The sequence below is a fragment of the Leopardus geoffroyi genome, chromosome B3 (assembly GCF_018350155.1).
Source record: "Leopardus geoffroyi isolate Oge1 chromosome B3, O.geoffroyi_Oge1_pat1.0, whole genome shotgun sequence".
Lineage (NCBI taxonomy): Eukaryota > Metazoa > Chordata > Mammalia > Carnivora > Felidae > Leopardus > Leopardus geoffroyi.
The window spans coordinates 119074478-119097243 of record NC_059337.1 but is presented as its reverse complement, the minus strand read 5'-3'; the positions used below and the strand labels follow the sequence as shown (position 1 = coordinate 119097243).

The 22766-nt window shown below is 50.2% G+C and overlaps 1 protein-coding gene across 5 annotated transcripts in view; it reads left to right on the top strand.

The window, feature by feature from the left end:
- The window catches only part of MIDEAS (mitotic deacetylase associated SANT domain protein), a 67467-nt gene that overhangs the window by 29910 nt on the left and 14791 nt on the right, over nt 1-22766 (top strand). For 4 of the 5 annotated variants that reach the window (XM_045451509.1, XM_045451512.1, XM_045451507.1 and 1 more), the window contains exons 2-4: nt 12958-14678; nt 16039-16338; nt 22316-22661. In XM_045451509.1, the coding sequence (XP_045307465.1) occupies nt 13206-14678; nt 16039-16338; nt 22316-22661 (2119 nt within the window). In that variant the 5' untranslated portion in view covers nt 12958-13205. Of the gene's footprint in view, nt 1-9845; nt 9889-12957; nt 14679-16038; nt 16339-22315; nt 22662-22766 lie in introns of all 5 variants that reach the window. The other variant, XM_045451510.1, reaches the window with a different exon arrangement.

Below are 22766 nucleotides of genomic sequence, written 5' to 3'. Positions count from 1 at the left end.
GCCGCTCAGATCCCTCTCCCCACCTGGTCTTGCTCTGACCTCCCCAGCTGGCCCTGGGTCACAGTCCTGGGCTCCCCAGCTCCCAGGAGTCATCCCAGAGCTGGAAGGAACTTTGGGACATCTAGTCCCAACTCTTTCCGTTTCAAATGGGGAAGCAGAGAGGCAGTGAATTCCTTGAGGTTCCCCTCCATGCCCCCACTCTCACCTGAGGCGGGTAGGAAGAGGAGCTGCTCCAGTGTCCATCCGGCCCCTGGCCCCTGGCCCCTGCCCCTCCCAGTTCGGAAGGTGGGAGGGCTGCTTCGGTGCAGGAAGAGCCCAGAGGAGTACTGTCCCTGCTCCTGGGTGTGGCTGAGTCCCCAGCTGGCTCCATAGTTATTTATTTGTCTGTGTGTGCGTGTGCGTGTGTGTGTGTGTGTGTGTGTGTGTGTGTGTGTGTGTTTGAGTTCTGTGGTTGGGAGACTGGATCTCAGTGAAAGCAGAAGTACCCGCGCTATGTCAACTATGTGGTGGGCAGATTGGACCTAATAGGGACAGTCAGGAGAGGAAGAAAGGGGGCAGAGGCCCCCTCTGCGCAGTGGCCGCTGTGCTCTTTTTGTCTCTGCATCAGTGCTTGCACACTTGAGCATAAACAGCCCTTCCATGTTGCTAGCAGCTGCCTTTCCTTGCTGGCTTTGGGCAGAAGAGGTGCCAAAAATAACCAGGCGGCACTTCCACTTGTGGGACCTTCACTGTGGTCGCCTTGGGGCAGGCTGACTTGCTCTCTGCAGGCGTCCCTGCTCATTCGTCCTCTGGCCACCCCCTCCCCAGCTTCCGTCAGGTGATGGCACTTTCCCTTTGAATGCTCTTCTTAGAGTGAGCCCAGGAGGGTGGCAGCTCCATTAGGGGCCTGGAAGCTCTGCCAGGTATTATGTGGGGACTCTCGTCTCACCTCACCGTGTCCCTGCAAGGCCCTGCTGGGACAGCTGAGCCCAGGCAAGGCCTGTGCTGGGTGTGCGCCTCCTGGGTCCTTAGGCCAGAGGCCCTGCCTGCCTGCAGAGCCCAATACTATTGCTGGGACCCCTCATCCCCTTGTCCTGCTCATGCTGGCCAGCCCTGCGCTCAACCAGCTGCAGAACTGAGTCGCACCATTCAGTTCCTCCCGAGGTGTTGAAGACTGACAATGATGCTACTCCCGCCCAGCAGAGGGGAAAGGAAAGCACATTTCTTGAGCCTTTACTTTGTGCCGGGCACTCCATGTATATATCAGCCTCATCTAATCCCACAGTAACTATGAGGTGAAGATGGTGTGCCCATTTACTGACAGAGAAACAGACCCATAGAGAAGCTGGTGATTGGAGAAGCCCAGGCACATTTTGTCAGACCCTAAAGCCCTGTCTCTTTTTTACCATGCAGCTCACACTCTCCTGGGCTCTTTTCATGTGCAGAGGGAACAGTGTTTTGACCCTTGGAATGAAGGACTGGTGTTGGGAATTCAGGCACCTTTAGACTGGCTGATTAGGGAGATATTCTGGGCTGGGAAGGGTGGGGAAGACCCCTCTGAGGCTTCCCTCTCCGAACACTGCACAAGGCAGTCAGAAGCCCAGCCTGAGCCACAAGGCCCTCCTGTGGAGGGCAACAGCACATGAGGGTCAGCTGTGTGTGTGTGTGTGTGTGTGTGTGTGTGTTGGGGGGGGGGGAGGGAGGTTGCTGGGGGAGTCGTTCATGCATGGGAGGAGTAGAAAGGTTTAGTTTTGGCCTCCCTGAGACCTTCCAAGTGTCTCCTCCTCCCCAAACATGCCAGCCTCTGTAGTCACACCTGACATCGGTTCTAGGACTTGGGTGTCCCTTCCTGGCTGTGAGGTCTGACCCTGGGGTCCATCGTTCCAGCTGGCTTGGCCCAGGTCTTAGAGAATCTGGTTGGTGTGGACTTGGGGCTTGGGCTGGATGCTCTGCTGGTGCCTAGTGCCAAAGGCCTCTGGGTGTATTTCAGGAACAATAAAGAATAAATCAACACAGGAAAAAAAGGCCCCGAAGCAGCTGCTCAGACTGGAGAAACGCAAGGAATGTGTGAGCACTTGGCAGAGGCCCTGGATCTTGACCAGGGCCTGAGAAAGGGCGCGGCATTGACTGGATGGTTGGGCAGATGAGGCAGGCGGCTCTGTGCCCACCTTGTAGTTCATCCAAGAGGCCCAGGCAGCCATGATGACATCCCCTCTGCTGACAGCAAGTTTTTGTGCTTCTTGGTCACTAGCAGATATTGGGGAGCCATATTGTCCCCACTCTTTTGCTCCAAACCAGCAAGACACCCCCTTGCTGCCCACCCCGTGCCACCCGGTAGGTCTTGGCCACTTCTGGAGCTGACCATGCAGGAGACCCTGGCTGATAAGGACACCACACATGCCAGACCCCCCCCCTGTTCTGCCTCCCTACCGAGGGGGCATGAGCCAAACATCAAGGACCTGGCATTGCCAGGGAGTGCTGAGTGTAAGAACACCTACCTGGGGAGGCCCTGACCACACCTCCACCCAAGGAATCAGCTGCGTGTCCTTGAGCAAGTCACTTCACCTCTTAGTTTTATCAGTCATGAAATAGAGATTTGGACCAATGATCTTTGGAGGGGGTGGGCACTATCTGTCTCCCTTAATTAGTACGTGCAGGCAATAGCCCTTATTTAGAAATTCAAGTTCTTGAGAGGAAACCTTTCGGAGAGCCCCGTGCAGAGAGGTGGGTTGCTAGGGCTGGGGCTGATGCTCAGTGCCCTGGGTGGAGGCCATCAGCACTAGTAGGAACCCAGTCACGGAGCTGACTTGACCCAGACTTCAGGGTGCCAGGAAGGGACAGGAGCCTGAGCCCCATTGGGATTTAGGATGTCTGAGAAGCAGGGGAGAGTCAAGTCTTTATTTGTAAAAGGCTGTTTGTCAACTGCGGGTGTGGGGTTGGAGAGTATGGGAGGGGTGTGGCTTCCTCTTGAGCAGAAAATGTTGAGCCTTCCACAGGTTGTCCCCTGTGGTGGTGATCACCAGTAGCCTCTTCATCTTCAAAGCCATCCCCTCCCCAGGCCTCTCTCAGCCACCTTACCTGACCAGCCATGCTTACAGAACACCATGGTGGTTTTCAGGCCAGCTGGAGCTGCTTCTCCAGGGAGAAGATGTGAGCAGTCCAGAGGCTGCTGCCATCTGTCCCAGCCACTAAGCAAGATGTTGAGCCTGAAGCCCTGGGGAGGAAGTTGGCAAAAAGGACTGTGGGTTCCAGTCCCTGTCTTGCCTCTGTACTCCTGTGGCAAGTGATTTGACCCCTTGGACCTTCAAGTTCCTCATTGAAAAAGGGGGAGAGTACTAATACCTACCTTGTGAAGGTGAAACAGTGCCATGGGCTTAGCACCATGGTAGTCGCACCCTCTGGAAGTGTTGGAGATGGCGATGGTGGTGAAGGAGAAAGCCTTATTTTTTGTGATGTTGGGATTTCACCTTGGCTCCAAGCCTGCTCAGTGTCTTGCCAAAAGGTGTGGCCTGAGTGGAGGCACGAAACATTGTTATTGGAATTCTTGGTTCTGGGCCCTGCTCTGCTTCTGGATGTGCATCTGCAGGCTAATTTCTTTCCTTCTCTGGGCTGCTTTGTGGAACGAGGAATTGGACTGAGTGAACACTGGGCATCCCTTAATATTTGGAATCTGTTCAGCTTCCCCAGCTGGGCCCCGCTTTGCTGGTTGGCTCTGAAGAGAGGCACAAGCCACCTTTCTCCCTGTGGAACGGAGTCTCTTGTTCCAGAGTGAGATCCTACTGACCCTGCAGCTCCCAACTCACCTCTGCTGCCCTCCCCCCTTACCTCAAAACCCCATGGGCTTCCAGGGGTTTAACAGATACCCCCAGTCTTTCGAGGAGCCTGTTTCTGACAGACTGGGGCTGGGATTATGTCTTGGTGGGAGTGTTCTATACTGTGCTCTACTTAGAAGTGCTCCCAGGAAAAGCAGCAGCTGGGAGGGAGCAAGAGGAAGGGGGGAGGTGCCCATATGAGTGGGGTTCTCCTGTGTAGCATTCCTTCTGAAGCCCACAGCAAGTGTGGAATTGGGATTTTTCTGGAAGAATGATGGGAAGACCAGGGACTTTGAAGGCTGACAACAGGGATTTGAATCTTGCTTCTGCCTTCTTAACGGCAGAGCCTCGGTTTCCCTCTAGAATGCAGACAATCAGATGCCCAGATGGGAAGTTTGTAAGCATGGATTCGGGGTATGTCAAGGGCCTGGCGTGGGGGGAAGTGCTCTATAAATGTTTGCTTCCTTCTTTTGGATATTCTGTAGACAGGCAGGGGGAGTGAAAATATTTGCCTGTGGCCTTTTTCCCGGGGAGAAACAGGCTGCATAACAAACTGTTACAGCCCCACAGGCCTCGCCCTCCCACAGCTGTTTTGATTCTGGGGTCAAGCTTGGGGTCAGGTTCAGTGTGTGTCCGGTGTGGGGGATGGGAGAAGGGCTACCCAGGCATTTGCAAAAATCTGAGCTCTGCAGTTTCCTAGGGCTGTGGAGAAGGTGTAGAGACCATGGTCTGAGGGAGTGGCAGTTTTGGGCTGGGAGAACTTGACAAGTTACTTATAACCTTCATTTCCTGTAACTTCCGCAAATTTCCTTCTGGTATTGATTTTTAATCCTATCTCATTTTGATTGGAGAACATGCTTGGTATGGTTTCAACTCTTTTAAATTTATTGAGACTTGTTTTATAGCCTAATTTATGATCTGTCCTAGAGACTATTCCATGTGTTCTTGAGAAGAATGTGAATTCTGCTGTTGTTGGGTGGAATGTTCTGTAGATATCTGTTAGGTCTAGTTGCTTTATAGTGTTGTAGTCTTCTGTTTCCTGTGGATCTTCTGTTTAGTTGTTCGGTCCATCATGCAAAGTGGAGTATTGAAGTCTGCAGCTAGTATCGTGGAGTTGTCTGTTTCTCACTAACATGCCGACAGTTTTTGGTTCACATATATTGGGGACTCAGTTGTTAGGTGCATATATGTTTATAATTGTAATATCCTTTTGATGGCTGGACCCTTTGAGCATTATAAAATGCTCTTCTTTGTCTCCAGTTGTCTTAACGTCTATAAGCATAATATTAGCATGGCTGATCCAGCTCTTTGGTTACTGTTTGCATGGTCTATCTTCTGACTTCCTTTTACTTTCAACCTGCCCGTGTCCTTGAATCTAAAGCGTTGTCTCTTGTAAACAGCATATAGTTGGATCAATGGGTTGTTTTTTATTTTTTTTAACCCATTTTCCCAACCTCTCCCTTTTAATTGTAGTATTCAATCTATTCACATTTAAAATAATTATTGATAAGTTTGGGTTTACGCCTGCCATTTTGCTATTGATCTCTGTCTTGTGTCTTTTTTTGTTTGTTTGTTTCTCTGTTACTCCATTACTGTCCTCTTTTGTGTTAAATAGATATTTTTGAGTGTATCATCTCTGACTTATAAAATGGGACCAAGAAGAGCGAGGGTTAAATGAGATGTTGCCAGCAATGCATTTAGCACTATGCCTGACCGATAGGATGTACTCAGTAGACATGGCATTCATCTGGGTCTCTGGTGCTCTAAGAGCTGTGGTCAGCCCTAGGGCTAACTGAGAGCAAAGTCCATCCAGGGCTCCATGGGACTCCTCCTATCTCCTGGGCAGGGTATGGCCCTCTGGCAGTCAGCTCCTTTAGGAGGGAGGAGCAGTGGGTCCTTGGAAACCACATTGTGCCAGTCCCTGACCCTCTAGTCTTCCCCTACTCCAGCATCTGGGCAACACGTGGGCTGCTTATGAAGCACTGCATATTTCCACGGCCCTCCCCCCGAGGCCTCACCAGACCCAGGAGCCCATCGATCGCTTAGGGTAGGTTTGAGAACCACTGCTCTCCATAGATGGGCAGCAGGGTCTGATAGAGATCTGGTTTGGAGTTGGCAGGCTTGGATTTGAATCCTGGCTCCTCATTTGTGTCCTTAGGCTGTGACCTGGAACAAGGTACTTTTCAGAGCCGACCTTTTCTCATTTCTCAGATGGGAATAGTGGTTACACAAGTGAGCAGTACTCACACACATTGGGCATGTGGTCAGTGCTGGGCTAACATGTCATGTGGCAGTTGCTGGTTACAAAGGTGTTTCTTAGTCCTGCCCTGTCCCCCCTGCCCAGCCCAAAGCTCCTAAGTTCCTCAAAGGCAGGAACCAGTGAGCCGCAGCTCCTGGACCAGACACCTGGTGATCTGACAACCAGCTCACTGCACTCTCCATTGGGCCCAGGCCCTGATCCTCCCCAGTCTTGGTGCAGAAACACAAGGAATTGAAGAAGCCTTGTGGGACAGTGGTTACTGTGAATAAGAGCATGAAGATTCAGAAGGGGTGAGAACAGTGTGTGCCAGAGGCTGCCTGCAGGAGGTAGGCCTTGAAGAAAGGTAGATTGTCAGAGTGGAGGCAGGGCTTCCGGGCAGAGGGAACAGCTGCGGCAAAGGCTCAAAGTCAGGGAACTCTCCCCAAGTTACATGTTCCTTGTATTTCTAGCTCCTGCATGGGCCACTGTGCATTATAATCAGTGTGTGTTTCTGTGTCTCTCCTCCGTGAGACTGGGAGCTCTGTGTGGGTAGGGACTGTTCCCCTTCTGTGTCTCCCAGAGCCTGGAGGGCTGCACAGGTGTTGTGTGTGAGGAGGGGAGGGGGGGCGGTGTTAGCTAGGCAGGGTGAGGCCATGCCCCTGTGAGAGAGCTCCTCTGTGTCTTGGCCTGTCTTGGGCAGAGTCTGGCACTGGGGCTCAGACACAGACTCCAGAGGGCTCTGCCCGAGACCTGCTGGGAGCCCTGCCTTTCCAAAGGGAGGGAGGGGTTGGAGCAGCCTCCGGTGGTGTGAGTCCCTTAGGGCATAAATTTATAAGGAGACCAAGGGCCCCACCCATCCCCATGAGGCCCTTTCCAGAGGTTTAGCTATTTAAGGAACTTAAGGGATATTTGCTGTATCTCTTCTGCCAGTTTTTACCTTACTCCCCTGGGATTCCCAAATCCTGTTGGAAGGGATTTTCCTGGGCTGCCTGTGATTATTTGTGGCCCTTGACTAGGAGGGAGGCAGCCAGTCCCCTTAGCGTGGGCAAAATCTGAGCCTGGAGGCTCGATCCTTTCCTGGCTCTGCCTGAGACTCTTTGCTTCCCCCCTATAAAACAGATCTGGTTATCCTGGCCTCTCATGGACATCCTGACTTCCTATGGACTTCCTGAGGGTGTTTGCTGGAAGTAGAGGAGAGGGACAGTAAAGGTAGATACCTGAATGAAGCCCTGAGGGTGGCTCAGAAGGCAAAGGAGTCTTCTCTCACACATATCCCTTTAAAAGCATCTCAGTGTTAGCATTTAAAAAAAAAAATTTTTTTTAACGTTTATTTATTTTTGAGACAGAGAGAGACAGAGCATGAACAGGGGAGGGGCAGAGAGAGAGGGAGATGCAGAATTTGAAACAGGCTCCAGGCTCTGAGCTGTCAGCACAGAGCCCGATGCGGGGCTCGAACTCACGGACCGCGAGATCGTGACCTGAGCTGAAGTCGGACGCTTAACCGACCAAGCCACCCAGGCGCCCCTCAGTGTTAGCATTTTTATGGTCACAGCTCAGACTGCTGCCAGCTCAAACCCTGGCCAAACCTTCCGAGCCTGACCAGCTTGGTGGCTGAGACCCCTGAGACTTTATTGGCATGGGCTCTGCATTTCAGAGCTGAAGTTGAATCTGGAGAAGTGCTAATCTGGGGACTCTCTGGATTGGGAATGGGCAGAGCATAGGGCCTGCTCTCTCACGCCCCCAGGGGCATGTCAGAGGCAAGTCCTTGTCCCTGTTGCTAGGTGTCTCTTTCCTTACTGGTTTGCAAACTCCTTTATGAACAAGACTTATGTGTCCAGTGGGTTGGAGAAATGGGGCCCTTCAGCCTGGTGTGAACTTGCAGTTAGAGCAGAGCATACAGCACTGCAGATGATTGCACTGTGTCCAGAGGGAAGGCTTATGTAGGGCCTGGGCAACTCTAGCTAGCCCAGGATGTCAGTTCCAGACTACTTGCTTAGTGTGGTTGTAGCCACAGGCCCCAGAGTATCTGAGAGAGAACTTTCCAGGATATGAGTGTGGGCTGGAGGGCCAGCTGGGCCATGCTGGGCTCCTCTAAGAAGGGAGGGCTCCTCACCCCCTGGCATCCTAGCCAGATACCTTGGTGTCTTAAGCCCAGCCATGTCAGGGCATGAGGTAAACAGATCCATAGGCTCATGTCTCTCTGGCTGTGGTCTAGGTAAGGGTGGGAAGCCATGGGGAAAGAAAAATTGGACAGAACAACAGAGGGGCTGGCACTTTCCCAAGTTGACCTGCATGTGGTGTGGGGCAGCAAGTGGCAGTCAAGGGGCAAAGTAGCCTGTGGGCCAGCAATTAGAGAAGAATTTGTGTTCAGATGGGTTGGAGAGGGCCTGAGGCGACTGATGGGATGGGGTGGGATGGGGTTAGGAGGCGGGACCTTTTCACTTCATCTTGGCATCATGGAGATCTCTGATGTGCAACAGGGAGAGAGACTGGAAGTCAGGGCTGGGCAAGAGCCCAGGGTGGACGTGCGGGCCATGAGTCGTGCCTCTGCCCGGGCAGAGCTCTGACTCACCTTCGGCGCAGTCTTGAATGAGCATCCCAAGAGGCAGATACAAGCCAAATGCCAAGGTACAACGGTCTGCAAACTCTGCTCCATGGAGCTTGCAGTCTGCTGGGGACAAAGAAATAGAAATAGGCACCTGGAATTTAGTGTGCTGAGTGTTGGCGGGGGGGGGGGGGTGGTGGTTGGGAGGTGTTGTGGGCTCATAGTGAAGCTTCTGGCTAAGCCTTGGGGTGAGGGAGGACTTCCCAGAGGAAGCAGTGTCTCAGACCTGAAGGACAAGTAGGACCTGGCCAGATGAAAGGGTGGAAGGTGTCCTAGGCAGAGGTGCTGCCTGGCCAAAGACCCGGAAGCAAAGCAGGAACAGCACTGAATGACGGCTCAAGCATGGCAGGTTGAGAGAGCTGGCAGGAGCCAAAGTCTGCAAGACTCGTGGGCAGGATAGTTTAGACTTTGTCCTAAGATAGCCTGTCTGGTGCTCTGGGAACTGGCTGGCCTAGAGATTTGGAGCCTTGTTAGATGCTGTATTTAGGTCTGTTTTGCCTTGGTTAGGGATGCATGAGCTCTGACTCCCCGTCTTCCTAGTGCTGACTTGGTGGGGTGGGAAGTGGCCTCGGTTGTAAGAGCAGCAGCAAGGAGTTTTAGCAATAAAGGTCAGGAGGAACTTCCAGTCAACTCCGATCCCTGGGTCAGAGCTGAGCCCCTGCAGCTGCTGGGACCAAGCTAGTCCTGGCCTGTGGAACCTTGACTCACAATGGTCTTGTCTCTCAGATGGCTATACGCAGTATCTCTAGCTTGGGAGTGGCCCTGGTCCCCTCTGCGGGCATGTGGCAAGGCTGCTGAGGGTACTCGGGGAGCTGTATGTGTTCTAGTTGCCCTCCCTGGAGGGTATGGTGTCACCATCAGCATAGAACTCCCAGAGGCCTTTCCAGCACCTTCTCTCATGTGTCTGCAAAATACATATGTGGGTTCAGCACTGTTTCCTTTTCTTGGTGCACATTGCTTTCTTCTATAGAGAAAAAGTGCTTTCCACCACAGATCTTCCTGAAAGCCTCATAGGTTCCTGGTCACTGATGTCAGACTCTTGCCTTGTCTTCTGTCCAGGGGTGTATCACCGGGTCTGGTTAGGGATTGGTTGCAACAGTGCAGTGCCCAGCGGAAAGGAGAGTGAATACAGCCGGGACAGACAACCAGACTGATAAGAGTGGGTTGCACTGTCTGGGGCCCCTTGGTGACTGTGGGTTTCCTTTTGCAGTGTTCCTGCATCCGCTGTTAGAGACCCTGCATCTGGTCCCAGGGTGAGCTGCCTACAGAGGTTCCTCGTTACACCCTCTTCCCTGCACCCTCAGGGAGTTGGCCCACAGGTCTGCAGCCTTCGGAACAGATGGCGTCCTTCCTCTTCCTCGCTGTGAGGAAGGACAGGCCGACTTCCACCTGAGGAACAGAGAAGTGGGGCTGGGGCACAAGAAATGAGAGGAAGTGGCTCAGTCTTGTCCAGCGTTGCGGGCTGTGATGTACGCATAGGGTATGAGAGCTGGAAGCCCCACCAGCAGCAGCTAGACCTGAGGCAGGGGTGAGCTTGCAGGGGCTGGAGAGGAGGTTAAAATAACAATGCTTTATGCTTGGGCTTCATGCTGATTTACAGTGCTGTTGTGGGAACTGGACATATGCAGAGCACTTAGGACAGACCTGGCACAGGTGCATTTTATTATCATCATCATCATCATCATCATCCTCATTCTACTACTACTATTATTACTATTATTACTACTACTTAGGGCCCTGCTGCCTTGGTGTGTCCTTTCCCCACCTTCCTCTAGGGGTCCCAGGCATCTTTCACTCTTCTCCTCATCACCCCAGATAATGACCTTTCTGCTCTGTGGGTCCCAGGTCTGGGTCTCTGTGCTTTTGGCACTCTTAGCCTTCCAGTAGGGGTGACGGAAAGGACTCTGCAGAAGCTTCTGGGGTGATTCAGCCTCCCCAGAATTTGCCCCCTTGGTTTCTTATAAGCAAGTTCCCAGCCTAGCTTTAGAAACCTACTGTGGTGTCCTGAGTGATCATCCTTCATTGCACAGGGTGCAGGGTGGGAGGAGGCAGACCAGCCTCACCAAACAGCTGCTGGTGAGCCAGTGTGGGGCCCAGGGCAGGAGCAGCCCTGCCCTGGAGCATTATTCACAGACTCCGCCTCCATCTCGCCCAACCCAGTGTGCAGAGCTTCCCCTCCCCCAGGCTCTGAGTGGCCATCCCCCGCGCCTGGTGCCTGGTACCCTCCACAAGGTGCACACTCGCACGCACATACACCCAGGCTCATCTGCCACGTGGGCCTTCCCTTCCTCCAGTCTCCGAGCCCATGCTGTGGCTCAAAGGCAAGAGGGCTGTGACTGGGGTAGGAGGGCAGTCTATGCCTGTAGGACCAGGGGATGCACAAGTGCATGTGAGCACCTGAGGGGTTCTCAGGTCCCCTGGAGGCACATGGACCTTCCAGCTCCCCCTCAGTGCCCTCCCCTCAGCACATTCTTCCTTCCTCTGCCTTGCTTCTGCAGAAACATACTTCTAGTTTGTTCTTGCTGCTGGGCGAGGCAGAGCCTGACTCCCGTAGGTAGGACAGTCGCAGCCTGCAGCTTCACCATGGTGCCGGGGGTTATTATTTTCATTGAGGGGGGCCTGGCTTTTGGGTCTTTGCTCTGAATTGGGTTGGCCGTCAGGGAATGAGAGTTTAAAGGCAAAAAAAAAAAAAAAAAAGGAGTTTGTTCTAAAGCTGGTCCTCTGAGCTCCCACTGCTCCAAATTGTCCCCCTGCTACCAGGGCCAGGACCTCTTAGATGCCCACCTAGTCTCTCTCCCTCCCCAGGCTCGCATAAGTGAAGACAAAGGGGGTGCTAGCGGGAAGAGTCTCAGTCTCTCTCTCTCTCTCTCTCACTCACTTACTTCAGGGCCCAGAGCTGAGAAAGGAAATGGAGGAGGAAGTTCCTCCCCTTCTGGGTGCTGGTGAAAGTGAAAGGCAGGTGGGGGGGGGGGGCTGGAGTGAGTCACAGCCGCTCAGGAGGGGAAGGGCTGGGGAGCTGCGGAAGCCTGTGAACGGGTGATAGGAGGCCTCACACTGCGAGCCTGCTCTTACCGCCCAGCCCTTCTTGGCTGGGTTGATTTCCTGGGAACCCCTGGGACTGCTAACTAGGACCTGGAGCTTCTAGGGTCTGAGGTCTGAGGTTGGTCGGGACCTGCAGATTTATTCCCCAGGGCTTCCTGAGCTCCCCTCCCTTCCCTTCCTGGCCTGACTGGCTCGGGACCAGAATCTCGTGGGGAAGAAGTAGGCCATGTAGCTCCCACCCTCACCAACTTCCCAGGGAGGGGGAAAAAAAAACCCTCTCTGAAGAAAGACAAAGTCTTTGAAAATACATGTAAGTTATAAAATACTGGTCTTCATTTTGACTGTCCTGTAGCAGGATAAATAGAGCAACGTGTTTTGTTTTGTTTCTTAAATCAAGTTAGAAAATAACCACAGACACTCTGAGCACTCTAACTCACACTATGTCATAGGAAAATCCCTCCAGATCTAAATTCTAGTAATCTGCATCCCCTCAATATTGTGGTTACTCTAGTCCTTTGATCGGGAGCTCTTTGGCAGTGGGGGAGAAGGGTAGGTGGGGATTGCTGACCGGCTACCAGGCTGGATCCTGCCTCCAGCCAGCCAGGGCTGCAAAACAGGTTCTGTGCTGGTTTAGGGAAGGCTCTGGCGGCCACGGTCCCACCCTGCAGCTCCTCCCAGGGGTGGGGCTAGAACTGCACATACCCTTCTAGGGCCTCACCTACATGCCTCAGTGCAAAGGACGCGAGCCTAGCCCTGGGCCTTGGACTCTGCAAGGACTTGGTGGGCTCCCACCCTGGAGCCACATGGTTAGTTAGGAATGACCCCTGTTGTCTCTACTTCCGGTGCTTGAGATAAGCTCAGAGCATCAGAGGAGGCATTGGCTGCATAAAGCTCCTTCTGGGTCTGGTGGGGAGGCTACTGCATGGACAGATGTGCTCGACCAACTGGGCAAGGGGAGTCAACTGAGATGGGAGCTCAACATGGCCTTTGTCACTCCTTTTCCCATCTTGGCTACAGGGGCTCTGACTGGATCTCAGCCCCACTTGTTCCCAGGGTGGTGCCTTTGTGCCGGGTACAGATTACACAACCAAATGCTGCAGGGTGAGGTGGTGGGACACAGAGAGTCACAAAGCGCTGCCTTCTGGTAGTTCCCCCAAGGTTCTGGCTCCTGCCTCACCTGTGCTGCTCTGTGAACTTGGGTCCATCTCTCATACCTGTGCTAACATCCGGGGCATCCTGGGAGGCTATGGCTGACACTGTCCCTATTCTTCTGTCAGCAGGCTCCAGGGTCCTGTGGAACATCATGAACTGGGAAGAGTAGAGGAGCCCAAGAGCCATCCTACAAAGAGCAAGGAAGAGCCAACAATTCTTTTGCCCTGTGCCTGACTTCACCCCCCAGCACTTTCCCTTCCCCCTGTTCTGCCCCCACTGGCTCCTGGACTAGAGCTGGGCTTCCAGCAGAACATCCCCACAGGGGATGGGCAGCTGGTGAAGTAGGGCTCACTGCCGGGGCCCAGTTGGCCACACCATGAACCTCCAGGCCCAGCCCAAGGCTCAGAACAAACGGAAGCGTTGCCTCTTTGGGGACCAGGAGCCAGCTCCCAAGGAGCAGCCCCCACCCCTGCAGGCCCCACAGCAGCCCCCAGCCCCTCCACAGTCCACCAGAGTGAAGGAGGAGCCTTACTTTGGGCACGAGGGTCCGGCAGGGGCCGCCCCTGTCTCCCAGCCTGTGGAGCTACCCCCTCCGAACAGCCTGGCCCTGCTGAACTCTGTGGTGTATGGTTCCGAGCGGACCACGGCGGCCATGTTGTCCCAGCAGGTGGGCTCGGTCAAGTGGCCCAACTCTGTGATGGCTCCAGGGCGGGGCCCTGAGCGTGGAGGCGGTGGGGGTGTCAGTGACAGTGGCTGGCAGCAGCAGCCAGGCCAGCCTCCACCCCACTCGACATGGAACCGCCACAGCCTGCCCCTCTACAGCGGACCCAAGGGGAGCCCTCATCCTGGCATGGGGGTCTCTACCTACTACAACCACCCCGAGGCACTGAAGCGGGAGAAAGGAGGCGGACCGCAGCTGGACCGCTACGGAAATGCCGTGCGGCCGATGATGCCACAGAAGGTGCAGCTGGAGGTAGGGCGGCCCCAGACGCCCCTGAACTCTTTCCATGTGGCCAAGAAGCCCCCAAACCAGACACTGCCCCTGCAACCTTTCCAGCTGGCGTTCGGCCACCAGGTGAACCGGCAGGTCTTCCGGCAGGGCCCACCGCCCCCCAACCCCGTTGCAGCTTTCCCACCGCAGAAGCAGCCGCAGCAGCAGCAGCCGCAACAGCAGCAGCAGCAACAGGCCGCCCTTCCCCAGATGCAGCTCTTTGAGAACTTCTATCCCATGCAGCAGCCACCCTCTCAGCAGCCCCAGGACTTTGGCCTGCAGCCGGCCGGACCCCTGGGGCAATCCCACCTGGCTCACCACAGCATGGCGCCCTACCCCTTCCCCCCCAACCCTGATATGAACCCAGAACTGCGCAAGGCCCTCCTGCAGGAGTCAGCCCCACAGCCTGTGCTACCTCAGTCCCAGATCGCCTTCCCCCGCCGCTCCCGCCGCCTCTCGAAGGAGGGTGTCCTGCCTTCTGCCCCTCTGGATGTGGCTGGCACCCAGCCTGGACAGGAGCCCACCAGCAACCTATTCTTACGTCACTGGCCCCCACAGCAGCCACCACCCGGCCCCTTGGGGCACCCCCATTCTGAAGCTCTGGGATTCCCGCTGGAGCTGAGGGAGTCGCAGTTGCTGTCTGATGGGGAGAGACTGGCACCCAACGGTCGGGAGCGGGAGGCTCCCACGATGGGCAACGAGGAGGGCATGCGGGCAGTGGGCACAGGGGACTGTGGGCAGGTGCTACGGGGTGGGGTGATCCAGAGCACTCGACGGAGGCGCCGGGCATCCCAGGAGGCCAATTTGCTGACCCTGGCCCAGAAGGCAGTGGAGCTGGCCTCACTGCAGAACGCAAAGGTGAGAGTGGCATGGGATGGAGGCCTGGCCTGGCAGAGGGCAGGGTGAGCTGTGTCTGCGGCCAAGGGCAAGCAAGTGACTCCAGGTCTACGGGGTGGTTTTCTTCTACACTGAAGGAAATGAAAGAACCCATATGCTTCAGGAAGTTCTAAACTCCTTCCATGCAAAGAATCTCTACGTAGGTGCATTCATACCTGAAGGAAAGATGAAAGGTTTGCAGGCAGGAAGGTGCAAAACGCTGTCATGGGTTGGCTTCTTCATTTGGCACATGAAGGATTGGGAGTTGAGGAAGGTGAAACCATTGCCAGATCCAGTATCCTAAAATGAGACAGTGGCAGTGGTTTCCACAGGTGATGATACTTGTCAAAATGCATCGAACTGATGACAAATAGGTGCATTTTGTTGTATGTGAATTTTAGTGGCAATAAAGTTGATTTAAAAGAAAGGACAGTAACAACAGGGAAGAAGAATGAATAGAATTTGAGCACCTCTCTTGTACGTGGAGTTTCTTACACTTGATCAGAGAAGTAATTTATCATCAAACCCTATGACAGGGTTGCTGAGGCCCCTGGAGGATTTCCAAGGTTATAAAGCTAAGATAAAGGCCTGGCATCTGACTCCAAAGCCAGTGTTTTCCCCTCCTTCACTGGAGGTTTCAACCCCCCCCCCCCCCCCCCCCCCCCCCCCCGCCGAACCCCCAATGCCTACAGCAAGGCTGGCATGTCAGAAGCTACAGAACTTGACTTCAGGCAGTTTCCAATGGGGAAAAGATACAAAGACCATCATTACCTTGTAAAAAGTTCCTTGTTTACTTTCTTTTGCAGAGGTAAGTTTTTTTTGTTTTTGTTTTTTTTAAGTTTTTAAAATTTATTTTGAGAGAGAATGAGTGGGGTAGGGGCAGAGAGAGAGAGGGAGAGAGAATTCCAAGAAGGCTCCACACTGACACAGCACAGAGGCCGACATAAGGCTCGAACTCTTGAACTGTGAGACCATGACGTGAGCCGAAATCAAGAGTCAGATGCTTAACTGACTGAGCCACCCAGGCGCCCCTGCAGAAATAGGTTTTGAATTTAGATACTATTGCATGTGCCACACACTGTGCAGGTCAAACGAAACACATCTGTAAGCCCCTGTGGCCCAAGATGGTCATCTGAAGACCACTGCACCAGGCCAGGATTGGAGGACCTGGCAGAGGGAGGTTATGGAGAGTATTTGGGAGTGTGATGAGAGAAAAGGTATTTAGGGAAAGACCATTGGGAACCATTATGGGTTCCTGAATCAAATGCAACTAGGGGTCCTGGACTTATTAGGACTTATCTTCTAAGTCTTACCTTCATTCCCCCTCCCTCTCCTTCTCCAGGATGCCAATGGCTCTGAGGAGAAGCGGAAAAGTGTGCTGGCTTCAACCACCAAGTGTGGGGTGGAGTTTTCTGAGCCTTCCTTAGCTGCCAAGCGAGCACGAGAGGACAGCGGGATGGTACCCCTCATCATCCCAGTGTCTGTGCCTGTGCGGACTGTGGACCCAACTGAGGCAGCCCAAGCTGGAGGTGTTGATGAGGATGGAAAGGGTCCCGAACAGAACCCTGCTGAACACAAGCCGTCAGTCATTGTCACCCGCAGGCGGTCCACCCGTATTCCTGGGGCTGATGCTCCAGCTCAGGTATGAGGGGGTTCCCCATGCAAACACCTATAGTATCTGTGTGCTCCTGGGGGCCTAGTACCCTATGGGAAAAAAGAGGTCATGGTAGTATAGGAGGGATTCAAGCAACCTGCGAGATACTGTTTATATTTTCCAAGGCAAACTTATGGATAAATGCACTTAGGGGAGACAATGAGACAGTTTTATACTTGAAATTGAGACTGCTTATGAAAATCTAGGATGTGTGAATCTCTTTCATTTTAGGTCAGCAAATTTTCACCTCTAATATGGGTCAGATTTTGTGCTAGGCATTGGGATATAGAGATGTTTACTTGTCCTGTCAATACAAACATATATATGTTGAAATCTAAGGTTGGGGTTTTATCTATTTTAGTTTTTTGTCAGTATTTGTTTTACACATTTTGATGCAATGCATACTCATTTAGAAGTGGATTAGACACTTCATCATTGTGAAATGTTTCTTTTTATCTTTACTAATCTTTTTGCATCTTTTTTTTATTAAGAAGAATTTTTTTTTAATGTTTATTCATGTTTTGAGAGACAGAGACAGAGCGTGAGCAGGGGAGGGGCAGAGAGAGAGAGGGAGACACAGAATCTGAAGCAGGCTCCAGGCTCTGAGCTGTCAGCACAGAGCCCGACACAGGGCTTGAACTCACTAACTGCAAGATCATGACCTGAGCCGAAGTCGGACACCTAACCGACTGAGCCACCCAGGCGCCCTGTTGCCTCTTTTTTTTTTTAGTGTTTATTTATTTTGGAGAGAGAGAGAGAGAGAGGGCATGTGCATGAGTGTAGGAGGGGCAGAGAGAGAGGGAGACAGAGGATCCATAGGAGGCACTGCGCTGACAACAGAAAGCCCAATGTGGGACTTGAACTCACTAACTGCAAGATCATGACCTGAGCCGAAGTCAGATGCCTAACTGACTGAGCCACCCAGGCACCCTGTTGCCTCTTTGTTTTTGGTGTTTATTTATTTTGGAGAGAGAGAGAGCACGCGTATGTGCGTGAGTGGTGGAGAGGGAGACAGAGGATCCATAGGAGGCTCTGTGCTGACAGCAGAGAGCCCAATGTGGGGCTTGAACTCACAAACTGTGAGATCATGACCTGAGCCGAAGTCGGACGCTTAACCGACTGAGCCACCCAGGTGCCCCTCTTTTTGCCTCTTAAAATCTACTTTGTGAAATATTTTATTTTATTTCATTCCATTTCAAGAGAGAAAGAGAGAGCATGAGTGGGGGGAAGGGGTGGGGGGGCAGAGAGAGAGGGACAGAGAATGTCAAGCAGCCTCCGAGTTCAAAACATGGAGCTCGATCCCACCAACCATGAGATCATGACCTGAGCCCAAACCAAGAGCTGGATGCTTAACTGACTGAGCCACCCAGCTGCTCCTACTTTGTGAAATATTTAGATTTCTTTTGGTTAGTGTTGTGGGGAGGAAGATGCGATGTGTATCTTTTCCATCTTTTTACTTTTAGCCCTTAAGGTGTATCTTTCAAGTGGCATATAATTGGTGTTTGTTATTACCTGTTCTAACAACTTTTGTCTTTTAGAGCATTGATACAGTTTACATTTAATGCAATTACTGGTATACTTGGGTTTAAATCTGCCCTCTACTTTTTGCTATTTATTCCATATTGCCTCTTCTGTTCTTCGCTACCTCTCCCTTCTCCCACTTTGGATTGATTGGGTTTGTCATGCCATTTCCCCCCTTTACTGATATATTATTTATATACTTGTTTATTCCTTATTCTTATTTATTTACTTAATTACTACTCCTTTAGTAATTACCCGAGCAGCCTTTCTTACCTGGATTAATTGGAGGGAACTAAGCCCCACAATAAGGAATTTGAGTGACTAGTTTTGCAATTCACTGGAGGATGGCACATAGCTCGTACCCTTTCTAGATGCACAGGCAAGAAGCTAAGTCATTACATACCGTGAAAACTTACATTAGGCCTTAATTCTCTGGTTGAGAAGAGCTACTAGAGAGTAAAATATGCATTCTTGGCTTATTGAAATCTAATGTAAATTCATATTTTACCTCTTCTAGAACAATGCAAAGTTCTTACAACACTTTAACTCTGTTTTCCACTAATCTCTCACTTACAGAATTATTAACATGTATTTTCATTCTCTAAATATTTTAACATCACCAGGATGGTATAACATCATTGTTTTTGTTAAGTTTTAAATTTTAATTCCAATATAGTTAACATACAGTGTTATATTAGTTTTAGGTATACAGTCTAGTGATTCAACAATTCTATACATTACTCAGTGATAACATTATTGTTTTGTTCAGTTGTTGTCCATTTTAGCCTGAAAGACTTACTGTATGTATTTGTTGTTTTTCATTTCTTCTCATATCTCCAAGCTTCTATCTCAGATCATTTATGTGCTGCTTGAAGAATATTCCTTAGTATTTCCTTTAGTGCAAGTCTGTTAATGATGAAATTTATTAGTCTTTGATTGTCTGAACATGTTTTTATTTCTTCATTTTTGAAGCTGGGTAGAGGATTCTGTTGTTGGTCGTTATTTTCTCTTAGCACTAAAAGGATATGTCATTCTATAGTCTTCAGACTTCCATTGTAGTTACGGTGTTGGGAAATCACCATTAGCCATATTGTTGCTTCTTTGAATTTAAGCTTTTTTTTTTTTAAGTTTTTAAACGTTTATTTATTTTGGAGAGACAGAGTGCAAGTAGGGGAGGGGCGGAGGCAGAGGGAGACACAGAATCCAAAGCAGGCTCCAGGCTCTGAGCTGTGAGCACAGAGCCTGATGTGGGGCTTGAACTCACCAACCGTGAGATCATGACCTGAGCCAAAGTCGGATGCTTAACGAACTGAGCCACCCAGGTGCTCCAAGCTTTTTTTTTTTTTTTTTTTATCTTGTTGCTTTTTAACTTTTTTTTTTTTTTTTTTTTTTTTTTGGTCATTGGTTTTCACCAGTTTTTGCTGTTATACCTACTGGTTTTCTTTGTATTTATCCTGTTTAGAATTTGTAGTCTTCCTTAAGTATTTCTTCTGTCCTATTTCCTCTCTTCTCTCCTTCTGGGACTCTAGTTACACATTTGTAAGAGTTCTTTACCATATCCCCTATTTTGTCTGTTATGCACTTATCTGTGTTTTCCATTTTTCTCTTAGTCTGGACTATCTTTTAGTTTACCTATTCTCTCTTTAGCTGTATCTAATGTGTTGTTAAGCCAACTCACTGAGTTCTTGTTTCTAGTTATTTTTTTTCAGTTACTGAATTTCTATTTGGTTCATTTTTAGAGTTTCTAATTCTTTGATGAAAACTTCAACCTTTTATTTTATTGCATAACCTAAGCGTAGTTTTCTTAAAGTTTATGTCTGGTAACTCCATTAATGGGATCCCATGGGTCTCTTTCTGTTACATTACTTCTTGTTTTTAAATCACATTTTGTTCTGTTGTATATCTGGCTAGTTTTAATTGCATGTCAGACATATATGAAAAATTGTTGAAGTAATTAAAGACTCTGGATGTTTTTCTTGTCTTCCAGAGAGGACTTATCTTTGCATCTGACAGGTAGCAAAGGGCATTAGCAATCCTGAATTATTTTAATTTAATCAGAGATTGAAATGAGATGATTTTAAGTTGGGCATTATTCCACATGTGGACTAATCTATTTCTGATTCACCTTTGTTCTGAGGATATAGCCCTTTGGAGTCCCAATCCAAAGCCTGGGGGATTATCAGGCTCTCCTTCCCTGGCAAGCCCTAAACTCCATTTAGTTGCTCAGCTTCCCACTTACCTCTTCCAGTAATGCACCCACCTCTAGGGAAAGCACAACTCCAGATGCTGGGCTCACTTTTTCACTTTCTTTCATTTCCTGTATCTTGGCTCTTCAGGTCTTTGACAACTTATTTGCTCTCTGATACCTTCAAAAATGTGGTTTTTATATTGAGCCTGAATTTTCTAGTTATTCTCAGCTGGAGAGTTAGCCTGTGATTCTGTCCTCTGTAACAAAAAGGGGAGCTTTAAGATTGTCATGAGCAGCACAGTCTCTACTCTCTGGGGTCTTATTCTCTGGTTGTGATAGAGGTTGGAGGCTAGAGGCCTCAGTTTATCCTGAGGATGGCAGGAAGGAGCCTGAACAACTACACAGCTCAACATACCCATTTCATAGTTGAGGAAATAGGTCCAGAAAAGGCCAGAGACTTACCTATGTTTATACAGCCAAGTAATGACAGAGGTAGCCCTGGAATTTGGATCTCCTGCAACTCCCGCCTGTGAGCATTTACACTACACCAGGCTTAGGAAGATGTTTATTTTTTTGGTTACTCTTTTTATTTAGTTCTTTGTTTTTCCTTGTATTATAGATATTTCAATCTTGCACAAAAGTATAGGGAATGATAAATTGAACCTAAATATTTAGCCATCACCCAGCTTTCATGGTTTTCAAAATATAGCCAAATCATTTTTTATTTGTATCTCTACTTTTCCTTACCACTGGTTTTTTTTTTTTTTTTGAAGCAAATCCCAAACATCATATCATTAAGTTCATAAATATTTAGGTTTATATCTGAAGTACATTATATATAAGATTCCTTCCTTTTTTCCTTCCTTCCTTTAACATAGCCTCAATATTATCACACCTAAAAAAAATGAATACAAAAAATATTGTCAAATATTCAAAATAGTTTAATTCCATTTCCCTTATTACAAAATTACAAATCATTACGGCTAACTGAGTTCATACTGGATTTCTTGTCTAACAAGTTTGGGGCCTTTGGTTCCACTGCATTTTTTTCTGTGCAATCATCTTGTTCCCCTAAGGGAGAAAGAATGAAAAATTTCATTTCTTCCTAGTCTATAGAAAAGGAAAGAGGGCACAAATGGGTAAAGGACATGGCCAAGACCTCATGGACAGTCAGTGCCCTCTGCTGAAAGGTGTTGTGGGAGCTGGACACGGGGAGAGGGGGAAAGCCTACTCTTCCCAGGTCTACTTAGTCAATGTGGCCATCCTCACCTATGGGCCAGCTCTGTACTCAGGGAGATGATCTGGATATTGCTCACCCTCATAGGGTTCCATTCTCTTTTGAGAGGATAGGGTTGGAGCAGAGAAAGGCCTCTCTTCCCTTACGGCTCTACCCTCTATTCTACATGGAGACCCATGAGGCATATCGAGCAGGGAGAAGTGTAAGCTAGGAGGGCTAACCTTTGACAGCATAAGTAGGCTGGTCTGTTATCGTAGGACTAATTTTATGAGAAAAAGTGCTGCAAGGACAGGACTGTCTTCTTCCTTTTGTGGTCCCATGCCCAGCTCAGGTCTTGACACATAGTAGGGACCTCCATCTAATATACAGCTTGATAGCAGCCGGTATTTATTGAGTAATTACTACATGTCAGTTACTGTTCTCAGTGATTTCCACATATTAATTCATTTAGTCCTCATAGCTAATCCATTTGGTAGGTACTTACTATTCCCATGTTAAAAATGATGATGCACAGAGAAGTTAAGACATTTTAAGTGATAAGTAAAGGGGGTAGAGCCCATTCTAAGCAATCTAGCTGCAGAGCCTGGGCCCTTAACTACTACAGTTCTCTGTCCAATAGCATACTTCACATTAGGTATTGGGAACTATGGCCTGTGGGCCATATCCAGATGTAAGAATAGATTTTACCTTGTATCTTTTTTTTTTTTTTTTTTTTAACATTTTAAAAGGATTATTTAAAAAGAGTGGGGAAGAGGAGAAGAAGAATATGTAGCAGAGACTGGGTGCAGCCCACAAAGCCTACATTTATTATCTGTCCCTTTACAGAAACAGTTTGCGGACCCCTGCCCTAGTGGAGACAGTAAGAAGGGTTTTTGGACCTGTTCCCTGTCTCAGGCTTGCGTTGGTGGGTGTGGTGGGCAGGCTAAGTTCGAAAGGTGAGACTGACCAGCAGTGGTCAAGACTTCAGTTTTCCCAGCACATAAGAGTCTGAGCTGTCTTGGTTCTGTTTCCTTCTCCAGGCTGATGACATGAATGTCAAGTTGGAAGGGGAACCTTCAGTGCGGAAACCAAAGCAGCGGCCACGGCCTGAGCCCCTGATCATCCCTACCAAGGCGGGCACTTTCATTGCCCCTCCCGTCTACTCCAACATCACCCCATACCAGAGCCACCTGCGCTCTCCTGTCCGCCTAGCTGACCACCCCTCTGAGCGGAGTTTTGAGCTACCCCCCTACACCCCTCCCCCAATCCTCAGTCCTGTGCGGGAAGGCTCCGGCCTCTATTTCAATGCCATCATGTCAACCAGCAACATCCCAGCCCCTCCTCCCATCACGCCAAAGAGTGCCCATCGCACCCTGCTCCGGTCTAGTGAGTGACCCACCCTCAGGGGCCATGGGGGCAGGGAATGTGGGGAGGGAGGGCAATGGGCAGGAACGAGACTCTGACGATAAGGCTTCTGGGGATTGGGCTGGA